Genomic DNA, 27,905 nt, shown 5'->3' with positions numbered 1-27,905 from the left:
GATATATTCTTGTGTTCACTAAATTTTGCACTTTTCTAGGTTTCGTTTATTGATAACTTCCCAAGTATAGAATTTTTAGGTAAAATATTAAGCATTTATTAATGCCAGGAATATCAATGACTCTATACTAATACTTGGGAGAAATGAAGTGATTAGAAAGCCCTAGTTCAGTTTCTCTCAATCTAGCAAGGGACATATAATCTATACAGAAATAGATTAAAGTGTGACAGGAACTAGAGAAACACAGATGCTTTTCCTTGTGGGCTCATGGGAAGGTGACATTCTGACCACAGTAACCTCTGCCATTTTATGAGAAAACCATCTTGAATACGTAGAAACTCTGGAGATAAAGAGATTTTGTGTCATGAGCGTTATGCCACGTATTATTATTATTATTTTTTTGAGACTAAGTCTTTCTCTGTCATCCAGGCTGGAGTACAGTGGTGCAATCTCAGCTCACTGCAACGTCCACCTGCTGGATTCAAGCAATTCCCCTACCTCAGCCACCCGAATAGCTGGGATTACAGGCACCCGTCACCATGCCCTGCTAATTTTTTTTCTATTTTTAGTAGAGACAGGATTTCACCATGTTGGCCAGGCTGGTCTTGAACTCCTAACCTCAGGTGATCCACCCACCTTGGCCTCCCAAAGTGCTGGGATTACAGATGTGAGCCACTCCACCCGGCCTTATGCCATGTAATTTTTAAATAAACTTTTTTTGTAAATAAAGTTTATTTTTGTAAATAAACTTTTAATGTTAGATGTACAGTCAGACGTCACCTAAGAACAGGGATACATTCTTCTGTTGTTAGGTAATGTTGTTGTTAGGTGATGTCATCATTGTGTGAACATCAGAGGGTGGACTTACATACACCTAGATGGGATAGCCTACTACACACCCAGGATATATGGTATAGCCTAGAGCTCCTAGGCCACCAACCTGTATAGAATTTTACTGTACTGAATACTGTAGATAGTTGCAACACAATGATTTTATGTATCTAAATATATCTAAATACAGAAAAGATACAGTAAAAATATGGTATAGGCCAGGCGCAGTGGCTCACGCCTGTAATCCCAACACTTTGGGAGGCCAAGGCAGGCGGATCACGAGGTCAGGAGTTTGAGACCAGCCTGGCCAATGTGGCGAAACCCCGTGTCTACTAAAAATACAAAAATCAGCTGGGTGTGGTGGCAGGTACCTGTAATCCCAGCTACTTGGGAGGCTGAGGCAGGAGAATCGCCTGAACCTGGGTGGCGGAGGTTGCAGTGAGCCAAGATTGTACCATTGCACTCCAGCCTGGGCGACAAGAGCAAGACTCCATCTCAAAAAAAAAAAAGGTATAAAAAGTAAAAAATGGTACACCTGTGCAGGGCATTTACCATGAATGGAGCTTGCAGGACTGGAAATTCCTCTAGGTGAGTCAGTGAGTGAATGGTGAGTGAATGTGAAGGCTAGGACAGTACCACACCCCACTATAGACTATAATCACTGTATACTTAGGCTACACTAAATATGTGAAAATTTTCTTCTTCGATAATATATTAACTTTAGCTTACTGTAACTTTTTTTACTTTATGAACTTCTTGATTTTTTAAAACTTTTTGACTCTTCTTTTTGGAAATGGGGTCTCACTCTGTCTCCCAGGCTGGAATGCAGTGGTGCGATTATGGCTCACTGCAGCGTTGACCTGCTGGGCTTAAGCCATCCTCCCGCCACAGCCTCCTGTGTAGCTGGGACTATGGCATGCACCATCATGCCCAGCTAATTTTTCTATTGTTTGTAGAGATGAGGTTTTACCATGTTGCCTGGGCTTAGTGGTGTTTTTTATGATGGTAAAAGATAGTATATCCTCAATGCAAAAATTCAGAAAATATGGAAAATCACAAAGTAAAGATTACCTATAGTACAACAACAACGAAAAATCTTTCCAGATCTTATATATATCCACACACATGTGGGTTTTCTGCTAAAAGGTGGTTGACAATCACTATTCTGTTTGATAACTCTAGGATGACAATGACTATTCTGTTTAATAATGCTCTCTGTTCACTAGAAAATTGAGGTAAAAGATTTTCCATGTTACAAATTAAGGAGAAACTTTTTTTTTTTTTTTGAGATTTGAGATGGGGTCTCCGTTTGTCACCCAGGCTGGAGTGCAATGGTGCAATCATAACTCACTGCAGCCTCAATGTCCTGGGCTCAAGAATTCTCCTGCTTCAGCCTCCCAAGTAGTTAGGACTATAGGTGTGTGCTACCACACCTGGCTAGTTTATATATATATTTTAGAGACACGTGGTCTCTCTACATTGCCCAGGCTGGTCATGAATTCCTGGTTTCGAGTGATCCTCCCACCTCGGCCTCCCAAAGTACTGGAATTAACAGGTGTGAGCCACTGTGCCCCACCCCAAAGCTATCTTTTTTTTTTTTTTTTTTTTTGAGATGGAGCCTCACTCTCTCACCCAGGCTGGAGTGCAATAGCATGATCTCGGCTCACTGCAACCTCCGCCTCCCGGGTTCAAGCAATTCTTCTGCCTCAGCCTCCTGAGTAGCTGGGACTACAGGTGCACGCCACCACACCCAGCTAATTTTTTTTTGTATTTTTAGTAGAGACGGGGTTTCACCATGTTGGCCAGGATGGTCTTGATCTCCTGACTTGGTGATCTGCCCGCCTCGGCCTCCCAAAGTGCTGGGATTACAGGCATGAGCCACCGTGCCTGGCAAAGCCATCATTTTTATGATTATCTTGTTTTTCATTATATGAATACAATAATGGTTTATTAAACTGTTTCCTCTTTGTACACATTTAAATCTTCACTTGAATAGAATCTAAGATGTATAATTGCTGAGTTTAAGGCATGCCTGTACGTGCTCATACATTTTTCTAAATATATTCTTATGTGCAGGATGCCCTGAGATTATTTCTCATGTAATCATACGGGGTGTAACCAGTTGTCTCATTTTGCTAATCTCATAACTGGGAAATGATATTTCTTTGTTGCTCTACCATTCAAATCCTTGATTTTAAGTAGCATCTTACCTCTCTATTGAAATTTCTTTAGTAGTTGTTGTTTTAGAATTCTTCAAATTTATTTGCATCTTCTGCAAGGAAGTCTTCAAATTTATTTGTAGCCTCTTTATTAAGATCGAGCAGGGGTCCCCAAAACCTGGGCCACAGACCAGTACTGGTCCTTGGCCTGTGAGGAACCAGGCCACACAGCAGGAGGTGAGTGGCAAGCAAGTGAGCAAAGCTTTCTCTGTATTTACAACCGCTCCTTATCACTCACATTACTGCCTGAGCTCCACCTCCTGTCAGATCAGTGGCGGCATTCGATTCTCATAGGAGCACGAACCCTATTGTGAACTGTGCATGTGAGGGATCTAGGTTGTGGGCTCCTTATGAGAATCTAATGCCTGATGATCTGTCACTGTCTCTCATCACCCCCAGATGGGACTGTCTAGTTGCAGAAAATAAGCTCAGGGCTCCCACTGATTCTACATTATGGTGAGTTGTATAATTATTCCATTATATATTACAATGTAATAATAATAGAAATAAAGTGTGCAATAAATGTAATGCACTTGAATCATCCTGAAACCACCCTGTCCCCACTCTGTGGAAAAATTGTCTTCCATGAAACCAGTCCCTGATGCCAAAAATGTTGGGGACCACTGAGATGGAGGTACTCCCTGCCCATCTTTACTGAGGTATAATTGACACATAAAAATTTTATATATTTAAATATATATTTATATATTTAATCTTTTGAGAGAAATGTACATTGTGAAGTCATTGCCACTATCAAGCTAATTAACATATTCATTACATGATAGAGGTTTTAATAAGATATTTTGGGAAGATTCCCTCAAATGTTCCATTTTATTTTGTAAAAAGAGAAACTGTACTAAGAACTTTAGAGACTATCAGCCTCGAAGATTTGCTAAGATGCAGAAAAGCTGTTATTCTTATAGTTATGGTTTATTCTAGTAAAAGGATACATACTAAAGTCACCAGAAAGAAAAGGTACATGGACAAAGGTTAGGAGAAACCAGGTACAAGCTTTCAGGTGGCTGCTTCCAGAGGAGCTGTACAGGGACACACTTAATTCTCCTAACAATGACATGTCACAACAGTGTGTGAACTATTGCCAGCCAGGGAAGCTCACTTGAGCCTTGGTTTCCAGGGTTTTTACTGGGGAGTCAGTCTTGCAGGGATATATCACTCAATGCCTGACTTTAGCTACTCAGTCTCCAGTTCCCCAGATGTCAAACTGATACAGCATGCTCCAAGGCCTGTGGCATAGAAAAACAATCTTAGAAAAACAATCTTATCAGGTAGGATATTTTAAGGGCTCAGAGGTTATCTCCCAAGAGCCAGTCAAGGGCCAGTTCTTTCTTTGGAATGTGCAGGATTTGAGCATTCCAGGTGTACTGAGTTACCTGTCCACTCACCCAGGCCTTGGCTTAGGCTCTCTTGTAGCAAAACTATCTGAGCATCTACACAGAAACAGCAATAGTATCAGGATGTAGATGGCTATCATTTCAAGGAGCCAGTATGGAGTAGCAATGGATTTAAAGAAACAACTAACCTATCTGATAAAGCCATTACATGCATTCTCATATTTTTGTATTAATTTGATTACTCATTTCCCTCCTTGAATCTACTGTTATGTGCCACATGATAAACTTGTACAGAACTATTGAGTGTAGAAATTAGCTGGTGGTTGGCTAAATTCTCCTTCAAGCCAGTCTTTTTCACTGTTACTTCATTAGCCAGGTATGGTGGTATGTGCCTGTAGTCCCAGCTACTCGGGAGGCTGAGATGGGAGGATCCACTTGAGCCCAGGAGGTCAAGTCCAGCCTGGACAACTCTCAAGACCCCATCTCTAAAAATAAATAAATAACATTTTTAAAAAGATTGAAAGGTAAAATTCCAGTTTCTTGTTTAGGGATCATCCCTGCTTCTGTCACTTGGAGTTACAGTCATAGTTCCAGGGTCACTGCATCAGGTAGGAAAAAAGAAAGTTGAGGTTATTTGGGGAAGATTTGTGTAACTGTGCCAGCATTCTGCCACACACCCTCTCCTCCTAATCGCCCAGGAAAGCAGAGGAATCTATCTAGTGGAGACTGTCCTTGGCTTTCCCCATCTTGAGAGTAAGCACACCCTCATGAAAGAATGCAAGCCAGCCCATACTTTACTTTCCCTTACTTTAGCCAACAACTCTATCACTCTTCTATTCTAATTGTCTACCAAACCACTACTTTGAGGATGATATGCAACATAGTATATCCAATTGATGTGAGAACTCTTTGGACATTGTTGGACACTGTGGGGTGTAAAGTGTTTCCCTTGGTCTGAAGAAATATAACATGGTAATGCCAATTGGCACGTTTCTATTCAAGGTGTTTTATAGTATTTTGAGCCTTTACATCTACCACAGGGTAAGTGTGTCTGTCCACTGCCAGGATCCTTTTGTAGGCTCCCAGGGCTACCAGTGGCCATCGGATAGAGTCTACATGCTGTGCTACCTCTCTGCGTGGGCATTCCCTGCTGGAAATCAGTCCTAATTTGTTCTTCAAGTTCTGATGTTATCATTATCATCAATGTAGTATATTGTTACACTTAGGACTGGTCTCAAGTCCACGCTTTCCTAATCAAATTGTAATAGTAAGCCAGTGAATTCAAATAACCTGTGAGAATACAGTAGATATAAATTGGGATCGTCCCCTCATGAAGGCAAACTATGCTTGTCTCTTTCCCAAGATTGGGATAATGAAAAAAGCATTTGCAAGATCAGTCAGAGTACTGATGTCCTTTAATTCGGTGGTACTACTTCATTCAAGCCTCGACAATCTACTGTTAGTCTCCCTCTTTGGCACAGACCTAACAGGGTTATTGTATAGAGAATTTGTTGGTACCAGCACTCTAGCTTCTAACATGTTATTAATGAAGTGGTAATCTCTTGTATCTACCAGGTATTCTATACAGCTTCAAATTAACAACCTATGTTGGCCGGGCGTAGTGGCTCATGCCTGTAATCCCAGCACTTTGAGAGGCCAAGGCGGGTGGATCACCCAAGGTCAGGAGTTCAAGACCAGCCTGGCCAACATGGTGAAACCCCGTCTCTACTAAAAATACAAAAATTAGCCAGGCGTGGTGGCGCACGTCTGTAATCCCAGCTACTTGGGAGGCTGAGGCACAAGAATTGCTTGAACCCAGGAGGCGGAGGTTGCAGTGAGCTGAGATTACGCCACTGCACTCCAGTGTGGGTGACAAAGCAAGACTCCGTCTCAAAAAAAAAAAAGATTAACAACCTATGTGGGCTTCAGCAATTCTATAGGTTCCTGTTTGGCCTGTCTAATAACATTGATTGAAGGACAAACTTACATGCCTTTAGTTTTAAAATACTAGGTAGGAGAAGTGTGAGAAGTGTTCCTCAGTCAGACATAATACCCTTCCCCATTATGTATTCAGGCAAGGAGATGCAATGACTTCACATAAGGTCCATTCAGACCTTCTGGTTTTCATTTAAACTTTCACCTTAATAACGATCAACCACTGCATCCCCATATCCTCCCAATCTAACTGTAGTCTCTATTAGGGTGTCACCAACAGATTTTGGAATCACAGTGCACTGGGCTCCATGTCAAGGAGTCCTAGAAATGTTTCTTTTCCATCCTTGGTCTTAACTCACACACATGGATATAGCCTTGGTCCTAGCTTGGTTCATCATCCTGATTAATTTGTCAGGCTGTTGCCTTAGTGATTCAAGATCAGGTTTCTCAGTGTCATCTTTGCATTTCAGCCTTTTAAGTTCCTTCAAATTAGGAGAAATAAAACATGGTGCTGGGATTACAGGCAAGAGCCACTGCTCCTGGCCCAGTTTCAACTTACATTGTTTTACACTGTTGGCTTCTCAACACATTCTGATTAATAGAAATTTCCCACAGTGGCAGGATGTTGTATCCACCTCACAGCACAGGACTGCTCAACAATATGTGTGTATTCATTTCCTTATTGCCCCCTCCTGTGTTATAAGTTTCCAATTTCAACCTACTGCTTACTATAGAATGCCTTCTAGGAAAATCCCTTTTTATATCCTTATCATTCACCTAAAATATATTTTCTTTATTATTACATATGTTAAATGGACTTTTCCTTTAAAGGATTGATGACATTCAGGGATGCGGCTATAGATTTCTCTAAGGAAGAGTGGGAATGCCTGGGCCCTGCTCAGAGAGACTTGTACAGAGATGTGATGTTGGAGAACTACAGCAACTTTGTGTCACTGGGTAAGATCACCTGTTCCCTGTAATTCAGAAAATATTCTCTCCACTGGGAATTCTGGGGCTGCATTAAATATCTAAATTTCTGTTCCATGTTCCAAAAAACTGGTTTGAATTTTGTTTTCTTGGAATAGATTGCTACTCTCAGGCACCTTCGTATTTCTTGTTCTTCACTGACCTTCACTCTTTCCCTGGGCTCCTTACGTAACTGAGTTTTTTCTTGATTTTTAAGGAGCTAGATGATGGTCGAGGGACATTTATATAATAACCTGTAGGATTTAAGATGTGATGGTTCATCTAAAATTTAGGAAAACACATAACCCTGTATGTTTATGTTTGAGACCTACATTCTAGGAATTTGACATTTCACAGGAAGACGCATGGATTCTGTCTTGAGGCTTCTTGCTTTTTCTTACCCAAATAAGTAGAGATAGAGCCCACGTAGATTTAAATTTAACTAAGACCTTTGTGCCTCATTTGTCTCTTTGTTCCTTGTGCTCCTTAGGTCAGCTTAATGTGAATGTATTCTGACGTCTTCATCATTCTTTTATCCAAAAGCTTCTCTGGGGCCCATTTTAAAATTTTATTTTATTTATTATTATCATTATTATTTTGAGTCAAGGTCTCACTCTGTTACCCAGGCTACAGTACAGTGGTATGATTGTGGCTCACTGCAGCCTCAAACTCCTGGGCTCAAGTGATCCCCTCACCTCTGCCTCCCATGTAGCTGGGACTACAAGTGTGCCACCGTGCCCAGCTAATTTTTAAAATTTGTGTAGAGATATGGTCTTGCCATGTTGCCTAGGCTTATCTTGAACTCCTGGCCTCTAGTGATCCTCCTGCCTTGGCCTCCTAAAGTGCTGAGATTACAGGCGTGAGCCAATATGCCCAGCCAAACTTTTTTTTTTTTTTTTTTTTTTTGAGACGGAGTCTCGCTCTGTTGCCCAGGCTGGAGTGCAGTGGTGCAATCTTGGCTCACTGCAATCTCCGCCTCCCGAGTTCAAGCGATTCTCCTGCCTCAGCCTCCCAGGTAGCTGGGACTACAGGCATGTGCCACCACGCCCAGCTAATTTTTTGTATTTTTAGTAGAGACGAGGTTTCACTGTGTTAGCTAGGATGGTCTCGATCTCCTGACCTCATGATCAGCCTGCCTCAGCCTCCTAAAGTGTTGGGATTACAGGCATGAGCCACCGTGCCTGGCCAAAACATTTTATTTTGAAATGATTTCAAGAGCTAGAACTAACCAGTATGCCAAATGTCCATCTACTCTTCAGTCAGTTTTCCCTAATGCTAACAATTTACATAAGCATAGTACAAACATCTAAACCAAAAAGTAAAATTGATATAATATTATTAAGTTATCTATATCCTTTTTTCAAATGTCATTAATTACCCTGGTACTGATCCAGGATCCTATTTGTACTGATCCAGGATCCCACATTGCATTTAGTTGTCTTGTATCTGTAGCCCTCTTCAATCTTGGAAATGTTCTTTCTCTTTTATGACCCTAATTAACACTTCTAAACTGTACTGGCCTGTTATTACATAGATTATTCCTGGATTTAGATTTGTCCTTTTTTTTTTTGAGACGGAGTCTTGCTCTGTCGCCGAGGCTGGAGTGCAGTGGCGCGATCTCAGCTCACTGCAAGCTCTGCCTCCCGGGTTCATGCCATTCTCCAGCCTCAGCCTCCCAAGCAGCTGGGACCACAGGCGCCCGCCACCACGCCCGGCTAATTTTTTTGTATTTTTAGTAAAGATGGGGTTTCACTGTGTTAGCCAGGATGGTCTCAATCTTCTGACCTCGTGATCCACTTGCCTCAGCCTCCCAAAGTGCTGGGATTACAGGCATGAGCCACCGCGCCCGGCCTTGACCCATATGTTTGTGATTACTTTAAAGTTATGTATTTTGGGGAAGAATACTACAGAAGTGATGCCTTTTTCAGTGCATTGTATCAGGACATAAATAATGGCCAATCAAAAACAATATCTTGTTTTGATGCTTGAAATGGTATCCTCTAGGGTTCCGCGTAGTAAAGCCACTATTTGTACCTTTGCAATCAGTAAGTAACTTGTAAAGAAATTTGAGGCTCTACAAATACCCTCTTGCTCATGACATTTTTATCACTTTAGTTTCATCAATGATTCCTGCAGAGAACAGTTATGGTTATTATTTTTTTGAGACAGGGTCTTACTCTGTGACTCAGGCTGCAGTGCAGTGGCGTGATCTTGGCTCACTATACCCTTGACCTCCTGGATTCAAGCAGTCTTCCCGCCTCAGACTCCCAAGTAGCTGGGACCACTGGCGTGTGCCACCACACCTGGCTCTGACAGTAGTTATTTACTCTGGTGTTTGCCAGATTATGATTTTCTGTTTCCATCAGTCTTCAGAGGAACCTGAATTAGCTTTAGATTAAACCAATTCTAAATAAGAACATTTTTTGGCTTATTTATTTTTAATATCCTATTTCTTTGAGCAGGACTTGCCATTTCTAAGCCATCAGTGATTTCCCTATTGGAACAAGGGAAAGAACCCTGGATGGCTGGGAAAACAGGACGGTATCCAGGTGGGTAAGGGTGTTGGGGTACTCCCAGCAGAAGTGCATTTTAGGGAAGCCCAAACTGGTCAGAGTGGTGATGTCTTTTGTTTGAGATATTGTGTGGAAACCTTCCCTCAGAGGCCCAAAGTCTTGGGAGAAAAAGTTTGACAAATGGGAAGTATTTCAAATATTTACAAAGAACTTTTTTTTTATAGCAGATGTATTGAGGCATAATTGACCTATAATGAACCAGCTATGTTATAAAGTATATGGTTTGACAAATTTTGATGTGTCAAATGGTATACTTTATACGTGTACATGTTTGCTTATGAAACCATCACCATAATTAAGATAAAAAACCTATTAATCACTCCCATTGCTTCTGATCTAAGGAAAAAAGACTTCTTTATTATGATGAGACAGAGTCTCACCCTCTTGCGCAGGCTGGAGTGCGGTGGCATGATCTTGGCTCACTGCAACCTCTGCCTCCTGGGTTTAAGTGATTCTCCCGCCTCAGCCTCCCGAGTAGCTGGGACTACAGGCGTGTGCCACCATGCCCAGCTAATTTTTGTATTTTTAGTCGAGATGGGGTTTTACCATGTTGATCAGGCTGGTCTCGAACTCCTGACCTCAAGTGATCCGCCCACCTCAGCCTCCCAAAGTGTTGGGATTATAAACATGAGCCACCGCGCCCAGTCAATATTTTTTTTACTGACTATGATATTTCTTGTAGATTTTTGAATGATGTCCTTTACTTGAGAAAGTAAGTTCCCTTCTGTTTTTAGTTTGGCAAGAATTTTTATGATGATTCTGTGTTGAATTTTGTTAAGAGTATTTTCTGTTTTTATTCAAGTGATCATGTCATTTGACTTTTAAAATATGTTAATATGTTGAATTACATTAATTGATATTCAGATGCTAAGCTGACTTGTTCATGAGGTAAATGCCATTGGATGTTGTGTTATAGATTTAATATATATATTATTGGATTCTATTTGCTATTATTTTAAACGGATTTTTGTGTGATCATTCATGAGGAAGATCTGTAGTTTTTGAAAGCTTTTTTGGTTTTAGTTGCAGGGTAGTGGTGGGCTTCTGTAATTAGCTGTGAGTCATTTCTGTCCTCCAAAAGATTTTGTGTAGCATTGGTATTATTTCTTCTTTGACTATTTGATAGGATTTGCCGTTAAAGTCATTGGGCCATGTTTGTCCTTGGGGCAATGTTTTTACTATAAATTCAGCTTCAGTGATAGACAGCTATTTCCTTCCTTCCTTCCTTTCCTTCCTTTCCTTCTTTCCTTTCCTTCCTTCCCTCCCTCCCTCTCCTTCTTTCCCTCCGTCCCTCCCTCCCTTCCTTCCTTCCCTCCTTCCCTCCCTCCCTCCCTCCATCCCTCCCCCCTCTCCATCCCTCCCCCCTCTCCATCCCTCCCCCCTCTCCATCCCTCCCCCCTCTCCATCCCTCCCCCCTCTGCATCCCTCCCTCACTCCCAGGGTCTTGCTCTGTCACTTAGGCTGGAGTGCAGTGGCATGATTACATCTCACTGCAGCCTCAACTTTCTGGGCTCAACCTCCCATGTACCTGGGACTACAGGCATACACTACCATGCCGGGCTAATTTTTGTATTTTTTGTAGAGATGGGGTTTCATCATGTTGGCCAGCCTGGTGTCAAAGTCCTGGGCTCAAGTGATCCATCTGTCTTGGCTTCCCAAAGTGCTGGGATGACAGATGTGAACCACTGCACCTGGCTTGTTTTACTTATTTCTTCTTGACTGATCCTTGGTAGTTTGTGTCTTTCAAGGAATGTGTCCATTTTCACTAACTTCTTATACTTCTGGATATTAAATGGTTCATAATATTTTCTTATGTAATTATCTGTTTATTACTTTTATTATTTATGTAGGATTTATAATTAGAAACCCCTTTTTGTTCCTGATATTTGTGTTTTTCTTCTTGTTTTTTATTGGTAGTTTGGCTCCAAAGTTTATCAAGCTTGCTGATCTATTCCATAAACCAGTTTTTGACTATTAATTATCTGTTATGGTCAGTTTTCTCATTCATTGATTTCTGCTCTTATCCTTATTATTTCTTTACTTCTACTAATTGTAGATTTACTTTGCTTTTTTTTTTTTTTTTGAGATGGAGTTTTTGCTTTTGTTGCCCAGGCTGGAATGCAATGGCACGATCTCGGCTCACTGCAACCTCCACCTCCTGGGTTTAAGCGATTCTCCTGCCTCAGCCTCCTGAGTAGCTGGGATTACAGGCACCCACCACCACGCTCGGCTAATTTTTGTATTTTTAGTGGAGACGGGGTTTTACCATGTTGGCCAGGCTGGTCTCGAACTCATGACCTCATGATCCACCTGCCTCGGCCTCCCAAAGTGCTGGGATTACAGACATGAGCCACCTTGCCTGGCCAGCTTTGCTCTTCTTTATCTACTGTCTTGCAGTAAAACCTTAGGTTGTTTATTTTATACGTTTTTCTTTTCTAATATAAGCATTTAAAGCTATAGGTTTCACTATAAATGTTACCTTAGCCATATAACATACATTTTGGTGTGCTATACTTTTATATTGTTCATTTCTAAGTATTTTCTAATTTCCATGTGTATTGTTTAGTTTTCAAGTATTGGGGGACAGGTTCCAGATATTTTAATAATTTCAAACTGAGTTCCATTGTGATCAAAGAAAATATTCTGTGTGACATTGATCCTTTTTAGTGTATTGAGACTTGTTTAATGTCCCAGCATATGGTCTATTTTGAATGTGTATAGGTGTTTGAAGAGAATGTACATTCTGCAGTTTTTGATATTGTGTTTTGTATATATCAACTAGTTGAAGGTGGTGGACAGTGTTACTTATATCCTCTATTACTTTACTAATTTTCTGGGGGAGGGGGATGTTCCAGTCGTTCTATCAGTTATTGAGAGATGGTTGCAAAATCTCCAACTATGATTGTAGTATTATCTATTTTCTGCTTTACTTTTGTCAATTTTTGCTTCATATATTTTCAGGCTCTGTTATTCTGCACTTACACATTGCCAACTCTTCCTGATGAGTTATTATAACTCTTTTATCATTATGAGAAAATTATCTTTGATAATATAGAGTAACTTGAAGTCTGTTTCATCTGATATTAATATAGCCATTCCAACAAATTTTTTCTGCAAATTAAATGCCAAGATTTAAAAGTTATCTAAGCCATTTCTTGCTTAAGGGCATTATTATCTGTTTGACTGCTTCTATGCAGTTTTATTTCTCATAAAAGAGGAAAACGTGATGTTTATTTTCTTTCAGATATGCTGTCTAGGTATGAGACCAAGGAGTTACGTCTTAAGAATGGCACTTTTTAAAAGGAATCATTAAAATCGAAAATAATAGAAAGAGTCAGAAGTTCTTGCCTTGAGGAATCTTTTTTGGGAAATGATTGGAAATGCAAAGGACTCTTTGAGAGACAACAGGAAACTACAGAGGAATGTTTCAGGCATGTAACTGTGCCATTTGAAAAAATATTATCTGAATTCATCCAGCCTACATATTTTCTTCTAAATCAAATAATTCATACTGGAAAGAAACTCTATGAACAAAAAAAATGTGAAAATGTTACTCAACAGGGAAGAATTCATATCAGTGACAAGCTTGATGAAATGTGTGGGAACACCTCTGTATTTTGCACAAATCATATGAAACATCAGACAAATTTTAATTCAAAGAAATGCAATGTATTTAAAGAATGTGGCAGAGACTGCTTGTAACTTTCAACTAATTCAATATCAAATAAGTCATGCTAATCAGAAACCCTATGAATGTCAGATATGTGGAAAGCCCTTTAAAAAGCGTGCCCACCTTACCCAACATAATCGAATTCACACTGGTGGGAAACCATAGGAATGCAAAGAATGTGGGAAAGTGTTTATCTGTTGTTCAACATTGATTCAACATAAGAGAACTCACACTAATGAGAAACCCTATGAATGTCTGGAATGTGGAAAGACGTTTAGGTGGAGTACACATCTTATTCGACATCAAAGAATTCATACTGGTGAGAAACCTTATAAATGTAAGCAATGTTGGAAGGCCTTTGCTTCTGTTTCTGATTTTAATAGACATCGGAAAATTCACACTGGTCAGAGACTTAACGAATGTAAAAAATGTGGGAAGGCATTTAACAATCGCTCAACTCTGGCATCAGAGAATTCACACTGGTGAGAAGTCCTTTGAATGTAAGGAATGTGGCAAAGCATTCAATAATTGCTCAACACTTATTCAACACCAGAGAACTCATACTAATGAGAAATCTTATGAATGTCAGGAATGTAAAAAGGCTTTTAGGCAAAGTGCACATCTTACTCAACATCAAAGAATTCGTACTGGTGAGAAACCATGTGAGTGTAAGCAATGTGGGAAGGCTTTCACTTGTGTTTCTGATTTTAACAGACATCAGAGAATTCACACTGGTGAAAAACTGTATGAATGTAAAGAACGTGGTAAAGCCTTTAACAGTTGTTCAGCTCTTATTCAACACCAGAGAATTCACACTGGTGAGAAGCCTTATGAACGTAAGCAGTGTGGGAAGGCTTTTGTCTCCTGTTCAACACTTGTTCAACATCAGAGAACACATACTAATGAAAAACCTTATGAATGTCAGGAATGCAAGAAGGCCTTCAAGCAGAGTGCACATCTAATGAGACATCAGAGAATTCACAGTGGGGAGAAACCCTATGAATGTAAATGAATGTGGGAATGCCTTCATTTGTTTTTCTGATTTTAATAGACATCAGAGAATTCACAAAGGAGAGAAACCCTATCAGTGTAAAGAATGTGGGAAGGTTTTTAATAATTATCCAACTCTTACTCAACATCAAAGAACTCATACCAGTGTGAAACCCTATGAGTGTAAGGAATGTGGAAAGACCTTTACTTGGCTTTCAAACTTGAATAAACATCAGAGAATTCACACTGGTGACAAACCCTATGAATGTAAAGATTGTAAAAAAGCTTTCCTTTGTTATTCAACGTTTATTCAACACTATAGAACTCATACTAATGAGAAACCCTATGAATGTCAGGAATACAGCAAGGCCTTGAAGCAGAGAGCCCATCTTACTCAACATCAAAGAATTCATACTGGTAAGAAACCTTATGAGTTTAAGGAATGTGGGAAGGCCTTTGCTTGTTTCCTACTTTAATGGACATCAGAGAATTCACACTGGTGAGAAAACGTATCAGTGTAAAGAATGTAGAAAATCCTTTATTGATTGTTCAACTTTTATTCAACACCAAAGAATTCACACTGGTGAGAAACCCTTTGAATGTAGGAATGTAGGAAGGCCTTTAGGCAGAGGGCACATCTTACTCAACATCAAAGAGGTCATACTGGTGAGAAACCCTATAAATGTAATGAATGTGAGAAGGCCTCTTCTTGTCTTTCACAGGTGAAAAAGCACCAGAGAATACATACATGAAGGGATAAATCTTATGTATTTGAATAGCATCTTTTTATTTAACAATCCTTATCTAACATCACCAAATTCACATTGCAGAGAAACTTCAGAAATATAAGAAATGTGGGAAACACTTTTACCTGTCCCTCAGGTATACTTTTTCATAACAGAATTTGTACCAGTGAGAAGCCTTATGAAAGCCAGATATGTGTAAAGATCTACTCTCACAATATACTCAACATTATATAATGTATAGTGTGATTAATATAGGAAATCCTTGATTTTGAAATTATCAATTATGGAATAGCAAACAATTTGTAAGTGAAGAAAATCCAGTGACTGTGTGAATTTTTTTGCCTCATAATTCACAATTTTCACAATTTATTAAGCATCAGAATTTATATGGGAAAAATAGAATATCAATTATTAATAAAAACATCATTACCACTAAAATATTTGACTTATCATAAAGAATAGCATATAGAGAATAATCATGTTGACTTTGTGAATGTAGAAAAGCTTCTATCTATAATATGAATCTTTTTCAGCATCATTATACTTTCACCAGTTTCCACGTCTGTTTTATTACCAAGTAATTTAAACTGTATACTTCAGATTACACATTTCTTACATTGTGATAAGGTTATTGTGAAGATTAAATGAGTTTATCCAAAGACTTTTGGAATAGTTATTGGCAAATAGAAACTATTCAGTAAATATTGGCTGTCATGATTATCACCTTCATTACCACTCTTGGAATATTTATATAAGAACATTTAATTATGCAGATTTTATTAATATAATGAAATCCACCATCACAATTTCTCTGATTGCAAATCTATGATAATTTATTCTGGAATGAAAATTATTAGAATATAGTGAGTATGAGGAAACACTCATTTAAATTTATTTTAGTTGAATCAGAAAATTCACTCTGGAAACACTGAATGGATATAGTAAGTAAATTTTTTAGAGTAAAGTTGATATGAGAAGTGATATATCTGAAGCAAGTTTCAAAAAGCAGTGTACATTTTCTGACAGTAACTCAAGACAGGCTGGGTGTGGTGGCTCATGCCTCTAATCTTAGCACTTTGGGAGGCCGAGGCAGGTGGATCACTTTAGGTCAGGAGTTCGAGACCAGCCTGGCCAGGGCGGGCGCGGTGGCTCACGCCTGTAATCTCAGTACTTTGGGAGGCTGAGGTGGGTGGATCACGAGGTCAGGAGATCAAGACCATCCTGGCTAACAGTGAAACCCCATCTCTACTAAAAATACAAAAAATTAGCCAAGCGTGGTGGCTGGTGCCTGTAGTCCCAGCTACTCGGGAGGCTGAGGCAGGAGAATGGTGTGAACCTGAGAGGCGGAGTTTGCAGTGAGCTGAGATTGTGCCACTGCACTCCAGCCTGGGTAACAGAGCAAGACTGTCTCAAAAAAAAAAAAAAAAAAAAAAAACGAGACCAGCCTGGCCAACACGGCAAAACCCCATATCTACTAAAAATACAAAAATTAGGTGGGTATGGTGGTGGGCAGTTGTAGTCCCAGCTACTCGGGAGGCTGAGGCAGGAGAATTGCTTCAGCCTGGGAGATGGAGGTAGCAGTGAGCCGAGATCTCACCACTCCACTCCAGCCTGGGCGACAGAGTGAGACTTTATCTCAAAAAACAAACAAATAAGACAAGTAGATACAAAAGGTGAATTTTAAAAATTTGCAGTTTATAAACACCACCATATATAGTTCTTGGATTAAGTGAAAAATGTAATCTGAAATAACAGGCTATTTAGATATGAAAGATAGTGAGAGTGTTGCATAATAAAACCTGAGGTATGTGGCTCATTTGAATAAATAAACATTCAAGCAGAAAAGTAACAAACCCAAAATTGACGCTGGAAACGTATTACACAAATCATCTGTTTATTCAATGAATTTGAATTTGAATGGATTACTTAAAAAGAAAAATTAATGAGCTAAACAGAAAGTGGACTTTATCTAAAAGTGGTTTGAAATAACCAGTAATATAGACTAGATTTGCCAGTTATGATTGAGATGAGTAAGAAAAATGACATAAATGCATCAGTGCAAATGGGAACATGGAAATTTTATGGGCATTTTTAATAGTATGAAATATTTTGTTTAGTATTTCAATTAAGTTTAAGATATCTATGGTAAACTTCATTTTACAGGAATATGTAAATGTTTCTAGTTGGTTCATTAAGGTATAGAAAATTTGAATGAAGCCAAACTTGAAGCTACAGAAAGTTTGAATGAAGCCAAAATGTGAAAACTTTACTCCACAAGGAAGAATCCATGCCAGTGATAAGCTTAATGAAATGTGTGGGAACACCTTTATATTTTGCACAAATCATATGAAACAGAGAAATTTCACTGGAAAGAAATGCAGAGAATATAAGGAATGTGGCAGAGACTTTGGTCATAACTTTCAGTTAACTCAGTATCAAATAAGTCATACTAATCAGAAACCCCATGAATGTTAGATATGGGGAAAGACCTTTAGAAAGGTCTTTAAAAAAAAATTATCCCTTCAAAAACATTGAAAAATTAATAAAAGATAATTACCTTTAAAAGCTATTACTTAGGCCAGGCATGGTAGCTCACACTTGTAATTCCAGTGCTTTGGGAAGCCATGGCTGGTGTATTGTTTGAGGGCAGGAGCTTGATACCAGCCTGGGCAAGATAGTGAGACCTCAACTCTATTAAAAGTTTTTTTGGCCGGGCATGGTGGAGCAGTTCCTCAGTCTTTTTGTCGTTTATGACATTGACATTTTTGGAAAATACTGGCCATTTGTTTTATAAAATATCCTTCAATTTGAGCTTTTCTAATGTTTCCTAATGATTAAATTCAGATTATGTATGCTTTGGCACCCATATACTGTATTACATTATACCATACTGTACTATATACACAGTGCTTTTCCATTTTATTTTATTTTATTTTTGAGAGGGAGTTTTGCTCTGTCACCCAGGCTGGAGTACAGTGGTGCGATCTCGGCTCACTGCAACCTCTGCCTCCCAGTTCAAGCAATTCTCCTGCCTCAGCCTCCCGAGTAGCTGGGACTACATACAGGTGCACGCCACCACGCCCAGCTAATTTTTGTATTTTTAGTAGAGACGAGGTTTTGCCATAGTGGCCAGGATGGTCTCAAACTCCTAACCTCAGGTAATCTGCCTGCCTCGGCCTCCCAAAGTGCTGGGATTACAGGCATGAGCCACCATGCCCCAGCCTTTCCCTTTTTATTAATAGTGCATCACATTAGGGCGTCAGTGATGCTAACTTGTATCTCTTGATTAAAGTATTGTTGACCAGGTTTGTCCATTCTAAAAGTATCATATTCCCCTTTTTAATTACTAAGTGTTTTGTGGGAAGATACTTTGAAACTGTAATTATCAAAACCGCTAATTTTTGTATTTTTAGTAGAGATGGGGTTTCACCATGTTGGCCAGGCTGGTCTCAAACTCCTAACCTCATGATCCGCCTGCCTCGGCCTCCCAAAGTGCTGGGATTACAGGTGTGAGCCACTGCGCCCGGCCCAGATTAGTATTTTCTAATTAAAAAAAAATTTCAACTATAACAGTCCACTCACTTTTGGAATTACTGACAAGGTTTATGTCTATCAATGCTTTTATGTAATTTTCATTTAAGTTGCCTATTCTATATTCATTTTTCTTTCCTTGTCTTCTCATTTTCATTGATTACTGGTAATTTTTATAGCTAGCTTCACAAAAAGACACAAAAGACATAAAAGTGTATCATAGAATTTTGGGATGCTACCATTGTCCATTTTTGGAAAAGGTAATTTAATCTTATAGAAATAATTGATAAACATTTAATGATGATTACCTGTTCCTTCCAAATTTGCTTGGTAAACACTATGTCATACTTAAAAATTTTTTTTTTGAGATGGACTCTCGCTCTGTCACCCAGGCTAGAGTGCAGTGGTGTGATCTCGGCTCACTGCAACCTCCTTCCCCCGGGTTCAAGCAATTTTCCTGCCTCAGCCTCCCCAGTAGCTGGGACTACAGGTGCCCACCACCATGCCTGGCTAATTTTTGTATTTTTATTAGAGATGGATTTCACTGTATTGGCCAGGCTGGTCTCAAACTCCTGACCTTGTGATCTGCCCACCTCAGCCTCCCAAAGTGTTGGGATTACAGGTACATGTACATGCCACCATGTCTAATTTTTTATTTTTTGAGACAGAGTCTTGCTGTGTCACCCAGGCTGGAGTGCAGTAGCACAATCTCAGCTCACTGCAACCTCCACCTCCTGGGATCAAGCAATCCGCCTGCCTCAGCCTTCCGAGTAGCTGAGACCACAGGTGCATGTCACCATGCCCAGCTGTTGTTTTTGTATTTTTAGTAGAGACAAGGTCTTGCTATGTTGTCCAGGCTCATCTCAAACTTCTTGCCTCAGGTGATCTACCCACCTCAGCCTCCCAAAGTCGTGGGATTACAGGCATGAGCCACAGCACCAGCCATGCCGGGCTAATTAAAAAATATTTTTTTGTAGTGAAGGGTCTTGCTATGTTGCCCAGGCTGGTCTCAAACTCCTGGCCTCACGTTATTGTCCTGCTTCAGCTTCCCAAAGCACTGGAATTACAGGCATGGGCCCTGTTCCCTGACAGTATTGGTTAATTGTAACAAATGTATCATATTAAGGTAAGTGTTACTACTAGGGGAAACCGGGTGTGGGCATATGAAATTGTCATATCTTTGTATCTTATATAAATCTAAAACCGTTGTAAAAAATAGTTCATTTAGAAAAAAAATTAATGACTTTTTTTTTTGGCTTTTGTAACTGAAAAGTCCAAAGATAAATGGAGCTTCAGGTATGGCATGATCAAGATGTTCACTATGTCATCAGATTTCAACACTGAACACTCAGCTCTCCCTTTGCCAGTGTTTTGGCTTTGGCTTGAGGCTAATTTCCTCATGACTGCATCAGTTCCAGGCCTCCTATCTGGACATATCCCCTCTAGTACAAGAGGGAGAGCACCTTTGCCTGGCATTCCAAAATAAACCTCTGAGATTCACCTTGTCTGGGTCAAGTTAATTGATATGCCCAATCGTAAACCAAGAGCTTCAGCTTAAAGGGAGCCCGCCCTACACGGAGGCACACACAGTCCCACATCTTTTGAGCTCCAGATGTCAAAGCTCTGAGTGTGGCTCGGACCTGCTTCCCTTCTCTCTCATCATCTTGGGTCCAGTTAACCCCATCACCAACAACCTGGGAAAGGGGAAAAAATGGGACCTCATGGCCAAAGGCTGTTCACTGCTTATGGCACCCCTGCAACTGGACCGGAGACTCTTGCCAGGTCTGGCATGTACAGGTACAAGCCACACTTACACTCCATTCATGACTCAATAATGACTTCACTTCAATCTCACAGTGAAATCCCCAACTGCTTCCACACCACCAAGTCCCCAGCACAGGCAACACCTCTCCTAGGGAAGTCTCAGCCAACAAGCTCTGCCATTCTTCTACCTGCAATTCTGCCCTGAAAATGTCTGGGCCTCAGTTCTGTGAAACAGGTAGGGCAATTTCTGCCCTACTCTGTAGCCACTTGAGAAATCAAGTCAAAGAATTTACTAACATACTGACATCCTGCAGGGTACAGCTGTACCTTTTTTTTTTTTTTTTTTTTGAGATGGAGGCTTACTCTGTCACCCAGGCTGGAGTGCAGTGACACGATCTTCGCTCACTGCAACCTCCGCCACCCGGGTTCAAACTATTCTCCTGCCTCAGCCTCCTGAGTAGCTGGAATTACAGGCACCTGCCACTATGCCTGGCTAATTTGTGTATTTTTAGTAGAGATGGGGTTTCACCATAATGGCCAGGCTGGTCTCAAACTCCTAACCTCAGGTGACCCACCTGCCTTGGCCTCCCAAAGTTCTGGGATTACAGACGTGAGCAACTGTGCCCGGCCAAGGCTGTACCTTTTATGGGTTGTCAGCAGCTCAATGTCTTGCTATTAAAACGAGGTTTAGTAGATATATCCAAAAATGAGAAGAGTGGCACACAGGATTCTACTCCAGACAACACCACCAGCTGTGCGGGCTCCTTCCCCACAGGGGTCACAGCAGTCCTGGGACGGATCACTGTAGAAGAAACCAGCACTCACAGACCAGGACTCTGTTTATGAGCTCACTCAGAGATCTACCTGCCCCAATCTCCTACTCCAAGAGAAGGCTTATCATTGGTCCTGCATCTCGCACCTTGCATGGAAATTCTGTCTGTCTTCAAAGGCAACCCTGTAGTAATTGAAGAAAAGCAGATGTCTGATGCATCAGAGTGACCCCGGACCAGGCCGCATCCCATTGATTGGCAATGCCCAGCTGACCATGGGGCTTCTGGGATGGAAAATTCATGGAACAGGACGGTACACCAGATTCCTGTCAAGACCCCTCTCCATATACTTAGTAATAATAATAATAATAATAATTTTATAGTTGGTGAAAAGGTAACACATGTTCATAGTTCTTTTCAAAAGCAAATCAAACTGTTAAAAAGGGTGTCCTATTAAAAGTAAGTTTCTCTCCTGTTCTGACCAGTCCTTCAGTTCTACCCCAGTCCCAGAAATCCACTTAATCATTTTCTTGCATCTCATTCCAGATATCCCATCTGCACACAAGCACATGTATGCATCTAAGTATACTTCCTATTTTTTGCACATTTCTAGTTTTTTTTTTTTTACTTAAACAATTGTTATTCAATTCCCATATTAAACTTTCTTAGCGACTATTTTATTTTTATTTTTCTATTTCTGAGACAGGGTCTCACTCTATTACCTAGGCTAGAGTGCAGTGGCATGACTACAGCTCACTGCAGCCTCAATTTCCTAGGCTCAAGCCATTCTCCCACTTCAGCCTCCTGAGTAGCTGGGACTACAGGTGCATGCCACCATGCCTAGCTAATTTTTAAAATTTTTTGTAGAGATGGGATCTCATTATGTTACCCAGGCTGGTCTCCAACTCCTGAGCTCAAGCAATCCCCCTGCCTAGGCCTCCCAAAGTGCTAGGATTACAGGCATGAGCCACCACTCCCAGCCTCTTAGAGACTTTTTTTTTTTTTTTTTGAGAGAGAGAGAGAGGGTCTCACTCTGTCCCCCAGGCTGGAGTGCAGTGGCATGATCTCAGCTCGCTGCAACCTCCGCCTCCCAGGTTCAAGCAATTCTCCTGCCTCGGCCTCCTGAGTAGCTGGGATTACAGGCATGTACCACCACATCTGACTAATTTTTGTGTTTTTAGTAGAGATGGGGTTTCACTATGTTGGCCAGGCTGGTCTTGAACTCCTGACCTCAAGTGATCTGCCTGTCTCAGCCTTCCAAAGTGCTGGAATTACAGGTGTGGCCCCCGGCCTCTTAGAGACAATTTTATATATGTATAGACCTAAAGAGTAACCAGATTATGTAACATTCAAAGCAGTATGCTTTTGAGAGTGAAAGTGGGTGATATCATTTACTCCAGGACAAGGACATAAACCAGGACTGTCCTCAACAAATACAAACATACAGTTATCCTAGATAATTATAATCCAATGCACAAAGGTATCCAATTTTTATAACGAGTGACCCATTGATAATTGTAGGATGCTTTCAGACTTCTGCTATTGCAATGAGTATCCTTGAATGTATACTGTGTGTGTCTTTGCACACGGTTCCCAATGCCTGACATATATTAAGTAACTTAACCTTACAACAGCCCCATGATTTACCCATGCAATAGGCACTAATATTATCTCCACGTGACAGGTAAGGCCTCTGAATATTTCCAAATATGAAGAGTGGTTGTTTGCGGAAATGTTTCTGGTTGTTATGGCGTTTAGGGTGAGTCGGGGGAAGAGGGAAGACGTGATGGTCCTGCAAGCCTAGGATGACCTGATGTCCTGCTTTGCCTGGGACAGTCTGGCCCATGCCTGCTGTCCACATGTTAATGACAGCATCTCCGTTGACTTTTTTTTTTTTTTTTTTTTTAGACAGAGTTTCCCTGTGACACCCAGGCTGGAGTGCAATGGCACGATCTCGGCTCATTGCAACCTCCACCTCCTGGGCTCAAGTGATTCTTGTGCCTCAGCTTCCTGAGTAGCTGGGATTACAGGCGTGTGCCACCACACCTGGCTAATTTTTGTATTTTTAGTAGAGATGGGGTTTCATCATGTTGGCCAGGCTGGTCTTGAACTCCTGACCTCAAGTGATCCTCCCAAAGTGTTGGGATTACAGGCGTGAGTCACTGTGCCCAGCCTCCTTTGACTTTTAAAGGTGTCTCAGTAGGCAATATATTAAATAGTCAATTACCAGAGGGTGAGGCTCTGGAGACAACAGCCAGCTATGGAAAGCCATCCAAATAATCTCACCAGCTCTTCTCTCCCTTCCAGTGAGCAAGGAACATCCCAGTGAGGGTGAGACAGACTGCAGAAGCAGCCCAGACACTACCAGTGAACACCTCCAGTCCCATCTGTCCATCAAGGGGGCAGTGGGCAGCCATGTCTCTCCTTTAGGAGCCAAGTGGAACAGCAAAGGGTCAGCAGCCAACAGAACCTGGTGGACAATGGGATCTTCTCTATGGTTTCATTCAAGTGCTGAAAACATCACTTCTTTGAAGAAATCAAGGGCCAGACCAATTCTTACATCACCAATCCTGATGAGTCCATCTGGACTTAGTAAGAAAAGACAGATACAGCTGGAGGACCTCGAACTGTGGACCATATACTAAAGTTCCAGCCTCATGCCAGTGGAAATGCTGCAGCCTCAGAGATCTGCAGATCAAAGACTGTGACGCCATCATGCTTATTTAAAGAGGCTGACAAGAGCCTGTAAGTTCTCAGGGATAGCCATGCCCAGGCTAACCATGATCTAGATGCCCAGTGGTCCTGTCTCTACTTCGCACTCTATCAAGACCATTGTGATCTTTCTGAAGCATAAATATGAACCTACCCCTCCCCTGTTTAATTCCTGCTCCCCATTACTTACAGAATGAAGTTCAAGTTCCTGTGCTTGGCATTCAGGGTCTTTGAAAATCTAGCCCTTGTTTACCCCTATAGTTCCCCTCCCACTCCCTAAATGCACCCCACACTATGGCCATGCACAAGCACTTGCGAGTCCCTAAATGCTGACTGCCAGGTCATACTTCTATGACTCTTGAGTCAACAATCCTCTCTTTTTTTTTTGAGATGGAGTCTTGCTCTGTCACCCAGGCTGGAGTACAGTGGTGCAATCTTGGCTCACTGCAACCTCCGCCTCCTGGGTTCAAGTGATTCTCCTGTCTCAGCCTCCTGGGTACCTGGGATTACAGGCATGTGCCACCACGACCAGCTAATTTTTGCTTTTTTTTCTGACGGAGTCTCGCTCTGTTGCTAGGCTTAAGTGCAGTGGCGTGATCTCGGTTCACTGCAACCTCCGACTCCCTGGTTTAAGCTATTCTCCTGCCTCAGCCTCCCAAGTAGCTGTGATTACAGACATGCGCCACCATGCCCAGGTAATTTTTTTATTTTTAGTAGAGACGGGGTTTCACCATGTTGGCCAGGATGGCCTCAGGATCACCTGAGGTCAGGAGTTTGAGACCAGCCTGGCCAACATGGCGAAACCCTGTGTCTACTAAAAATACAAAAATTAGCTGGGCATGGTGGCGTGCGGCTTTAGTCCCAGCTACTTGGGGAAGCTGAGACAGGAGAATCGCTTGAACCCAGGAGGCGGAGGTTGCAGTGAGCCGAGACTGCACTGCTGCACTCCAGCATGGGTGACAGAGTAAAACTCCATCTCAAAAATCAAATAAAATGGAAAAGCACTGTGTATATAGTAGAGTATGGTATAGTGTAGTACAGTATATGGGTGCCAAAGCATACATAATCTGAATCTAATAATTAGGAAACATTAGAAAAACTCAAATTGAAGGATATTTTACCAAACAAATGGCCAGTATTTTCCAAAAATATCAATGTCATAAATGACAAAAAAGACTGAGGAACTGCTCCAAATGAAAGACTAAATATACTTATAAGCCAAATTCAATCAGTGATAATACAATGAATTCTAGACAAATAAGAAAGTGCTATTCAAGAATACTGCAGGTACAATTGGTAAAATAATAAACGGCATTCATTAGATTTTTGTAATATTAAATTTCCTGATTTTAATAATTATGGTTAAGTAACTAAATGTCCTTGAGCTTGGGAGAGACTCACTTAAGTAATTAGATGTAAAGGGTATGATGTTTGGAATTTACTCTCATGTGGTCCACTGAAAAATAGACATATGGACAGAGTATGATAAGGCACATGTGGAAAAGCATGAGCAACTGGTGAATCTGGGGTAAGGCTATAGGAGAATGAAAGTTCAAAATTATTTCAAAATAAAAAATATCTTGCATTGAGTTTTAGGAGTGTAAATTTTTTCCTATGTAAATATTAGCCAAAAACATATTAAGAGACCTTCATATTTTATGAAGTTACGGTACAAGAATTATTTTCATTATTTTCATTCATTCAACTGTAAACACATTTATATATTCTCTTGTGTATCTGTGTAATTTTTCAGAATTAATTTTAAAAAATAATAATTGAGCTAAAAAAGGAGTGAAAATACTGAAACAGCTAGAGAACATCTCTCAGCAAGTTGGAAGTTAAGACCAAGGGTTTTTTTCAGAATACAACCTGATGAATTTTAAAGGAATAGAAACTGTAAATAAAAAGGTAGAAAATAAACCCTGAGAAGTCATCAGAAGAAACTGATGAAGATAAAAGTGGAAATTAATGAAACAGAAAACAAAAGCAGTAACTAACAGAAATAAGCTGGTGTAAGGAAAAAAAGTCCAGTAAAAGCAAAAATCTTATTTAAAAGAGTAATGAAAGGCTTCTCCATAAGCAGAGTAAGTAGATGCTTTGATTTCCCATTTCTCCTCTGCAAAAAAAAATATTAAAATGAATATATTAAGTAAAGGAATATAAAAAGTATTAACAGGTAAGAACCAAAGAAAATGAGGGAGACTGCAAAAACAAAACAAAACAAAACGAAAAACACACACACACACAAACAGGAGAACAGTCCAAGAATTCTGGTATGAAAGGGCTTAGGAGTCAGATTTCTATTAATGAGGCAATTCAATGCATAAATCCCTGAAACCTCAGGCACCAAAGAGCATGACCCTGGAGAGATGTGGATCTGGAAACAGATTTGTTGAAAGTTTGAACACAAACTGGTTGTTCACCTTTTTTACTTTTCCTCTCTTATGGAATCAAATACACTAAATTGGGGTAGGGGGTGATCTGTGGATAAAATGACCCAGAGAGGATGTATACCTGCATAAAGAAAGGCATAAAGAAAGACAGAACTGAGGCATAGGCAAACTAAATGAAAAACCACACTCAAAACTGTGGGCCTCTGAGAGGTCTTTGAGGTCTCAGACATCACTAACTCACTGTCCTCTAAGGAGGAACTAAAGAACAGCTCACAGCTCCCAGTGAAAAGGCTGGCTCTGAAGTCAGGTTGAGAAGATTTCATGCCATGACTACAGGCAAGGATAACCACACATTTCAGGGAAGTATCCAGTATAAAAAGGGAGAGAAAAATTCAAACTTTTTTGTAAAGGGGGAATTTGATTTGGATATAAAAGACAAAAATAGATAAAAAAAAAAAAAAGCACCAGAAAACTTTAAACTACTGTAATTACCCTCTGAGAGATTAGAGGTTTTATTGCATCCATAATAAAAACAAAAGGCTATGAAGAAATAAAAATTACAGAATATAAAGGAGCTCTTGGAAATTAGAAATGATTATCAAATTAAAAATAAATACAATTGTACTGTAAATTCAACAAAATTTCCCAAAGTAAGAGAAAAAGAAAAAGAGAAAAAATAGGAGACAAAACATACAAGTCATGAAAAGTCCTTCCATGAAATACAAATTCCAGGACAAGAGAACAAAAATTCAGGATAGAGGACTGTCAAAAAAGAAAAAGAGGAAGAAAAATGTTCAAACCTATAAACTGAAAGTGCTGACCTATAATCAGCAGAAAAAAATGTTTAAACATACATGCCAAGTGCATAAATTATGAAATGTAAGTGCATTGTGGATTACAGGTGGCAGTAAGTATCTGGGCGTTGGTGGGAGCAGGACATGAAATCAAAAAGGAACAGAAAACAATTGGTATTAGACTTGACAACATTAGCTACTAAAACACTGTGAAGTGAGGCCTCCAAATTCTGAATCTAGGCAAAGTGTGAAGGCAGGATAAAGACATTTTCAGGCCCGGCGCCGTGGCTCACGCCTGTAATCCCAACACTTTGGCGAAGCACCCGAGGTCAGGAGTTGGAAATCAGCCTGGCCAACATGGTGAAACCCCTCTCTACTTAAACTACAAAAAAAAAAAAAAAAAAAAAAAATTAGCCAGGCGTGGTGGTGCACGTCTTTAATCCCAGCTACTCGGGAGGCTGAAGCAGGAGAATCGGTTGAACTGGGGAGGCAGAGGTTGCAGTGAGCCAAGATTGCACTACTGTACTCCAGCCTGGACAACAGAGTGAGACTCCATCTCAAAAAAAAAAAAAAAAAGACATTTTCAAACATGACATAACTAAAAAACAGCTTTAACACATGCATCTTAAGGAACTTACTGGAAAAGAACTTTAGCAAAA

General features: G+C 40.4%; 1 protein-coding gene across 1 annotated transcript; it reads left to right on the top strand.

The window, feature by feature from the left end:
- The first annotated feature begins 7,173 nt into the window (after nt 1-7,173).
- LOC129019597 (zinc finger protein 781-like) lies at nt 7,174-24,733 on the top strand. Its single transcript, XM_063657390.1, is given in 6 exon segments — nt 7,174-7,294; nt 9,766-9,852; nt 13,512-13,921; nt 13,923-14,005; nt 14,007-14,953; nt 23,655-24,733. Coding segments are annotated over 6 exon segments (1,986 nt in total). The 3' UTR covers nt 23,993-24,733.
- The last annotated feature ends 3,172 nt before the right edge of the window (nt 24,734-27,905 follow it).

This window comes from Pongo pygmaeus, chromosome 20, assembly GCF_028885625.2.
Source record: "Pongo pygmaeus isolate AG05252 chromosome 20, NHGRI_mPonPyg2-v2.0_pri, whole genome shotgun sequence".
Lineage (NCBI taxonomy): Eukaryota > Metazoa > Chordata > Mammalia > Primates > Hominidae > Pongo > Pongo pygmaeus.
This window is presented reverse-complemented; position numbering and strand designations above follow the sequence as displayed.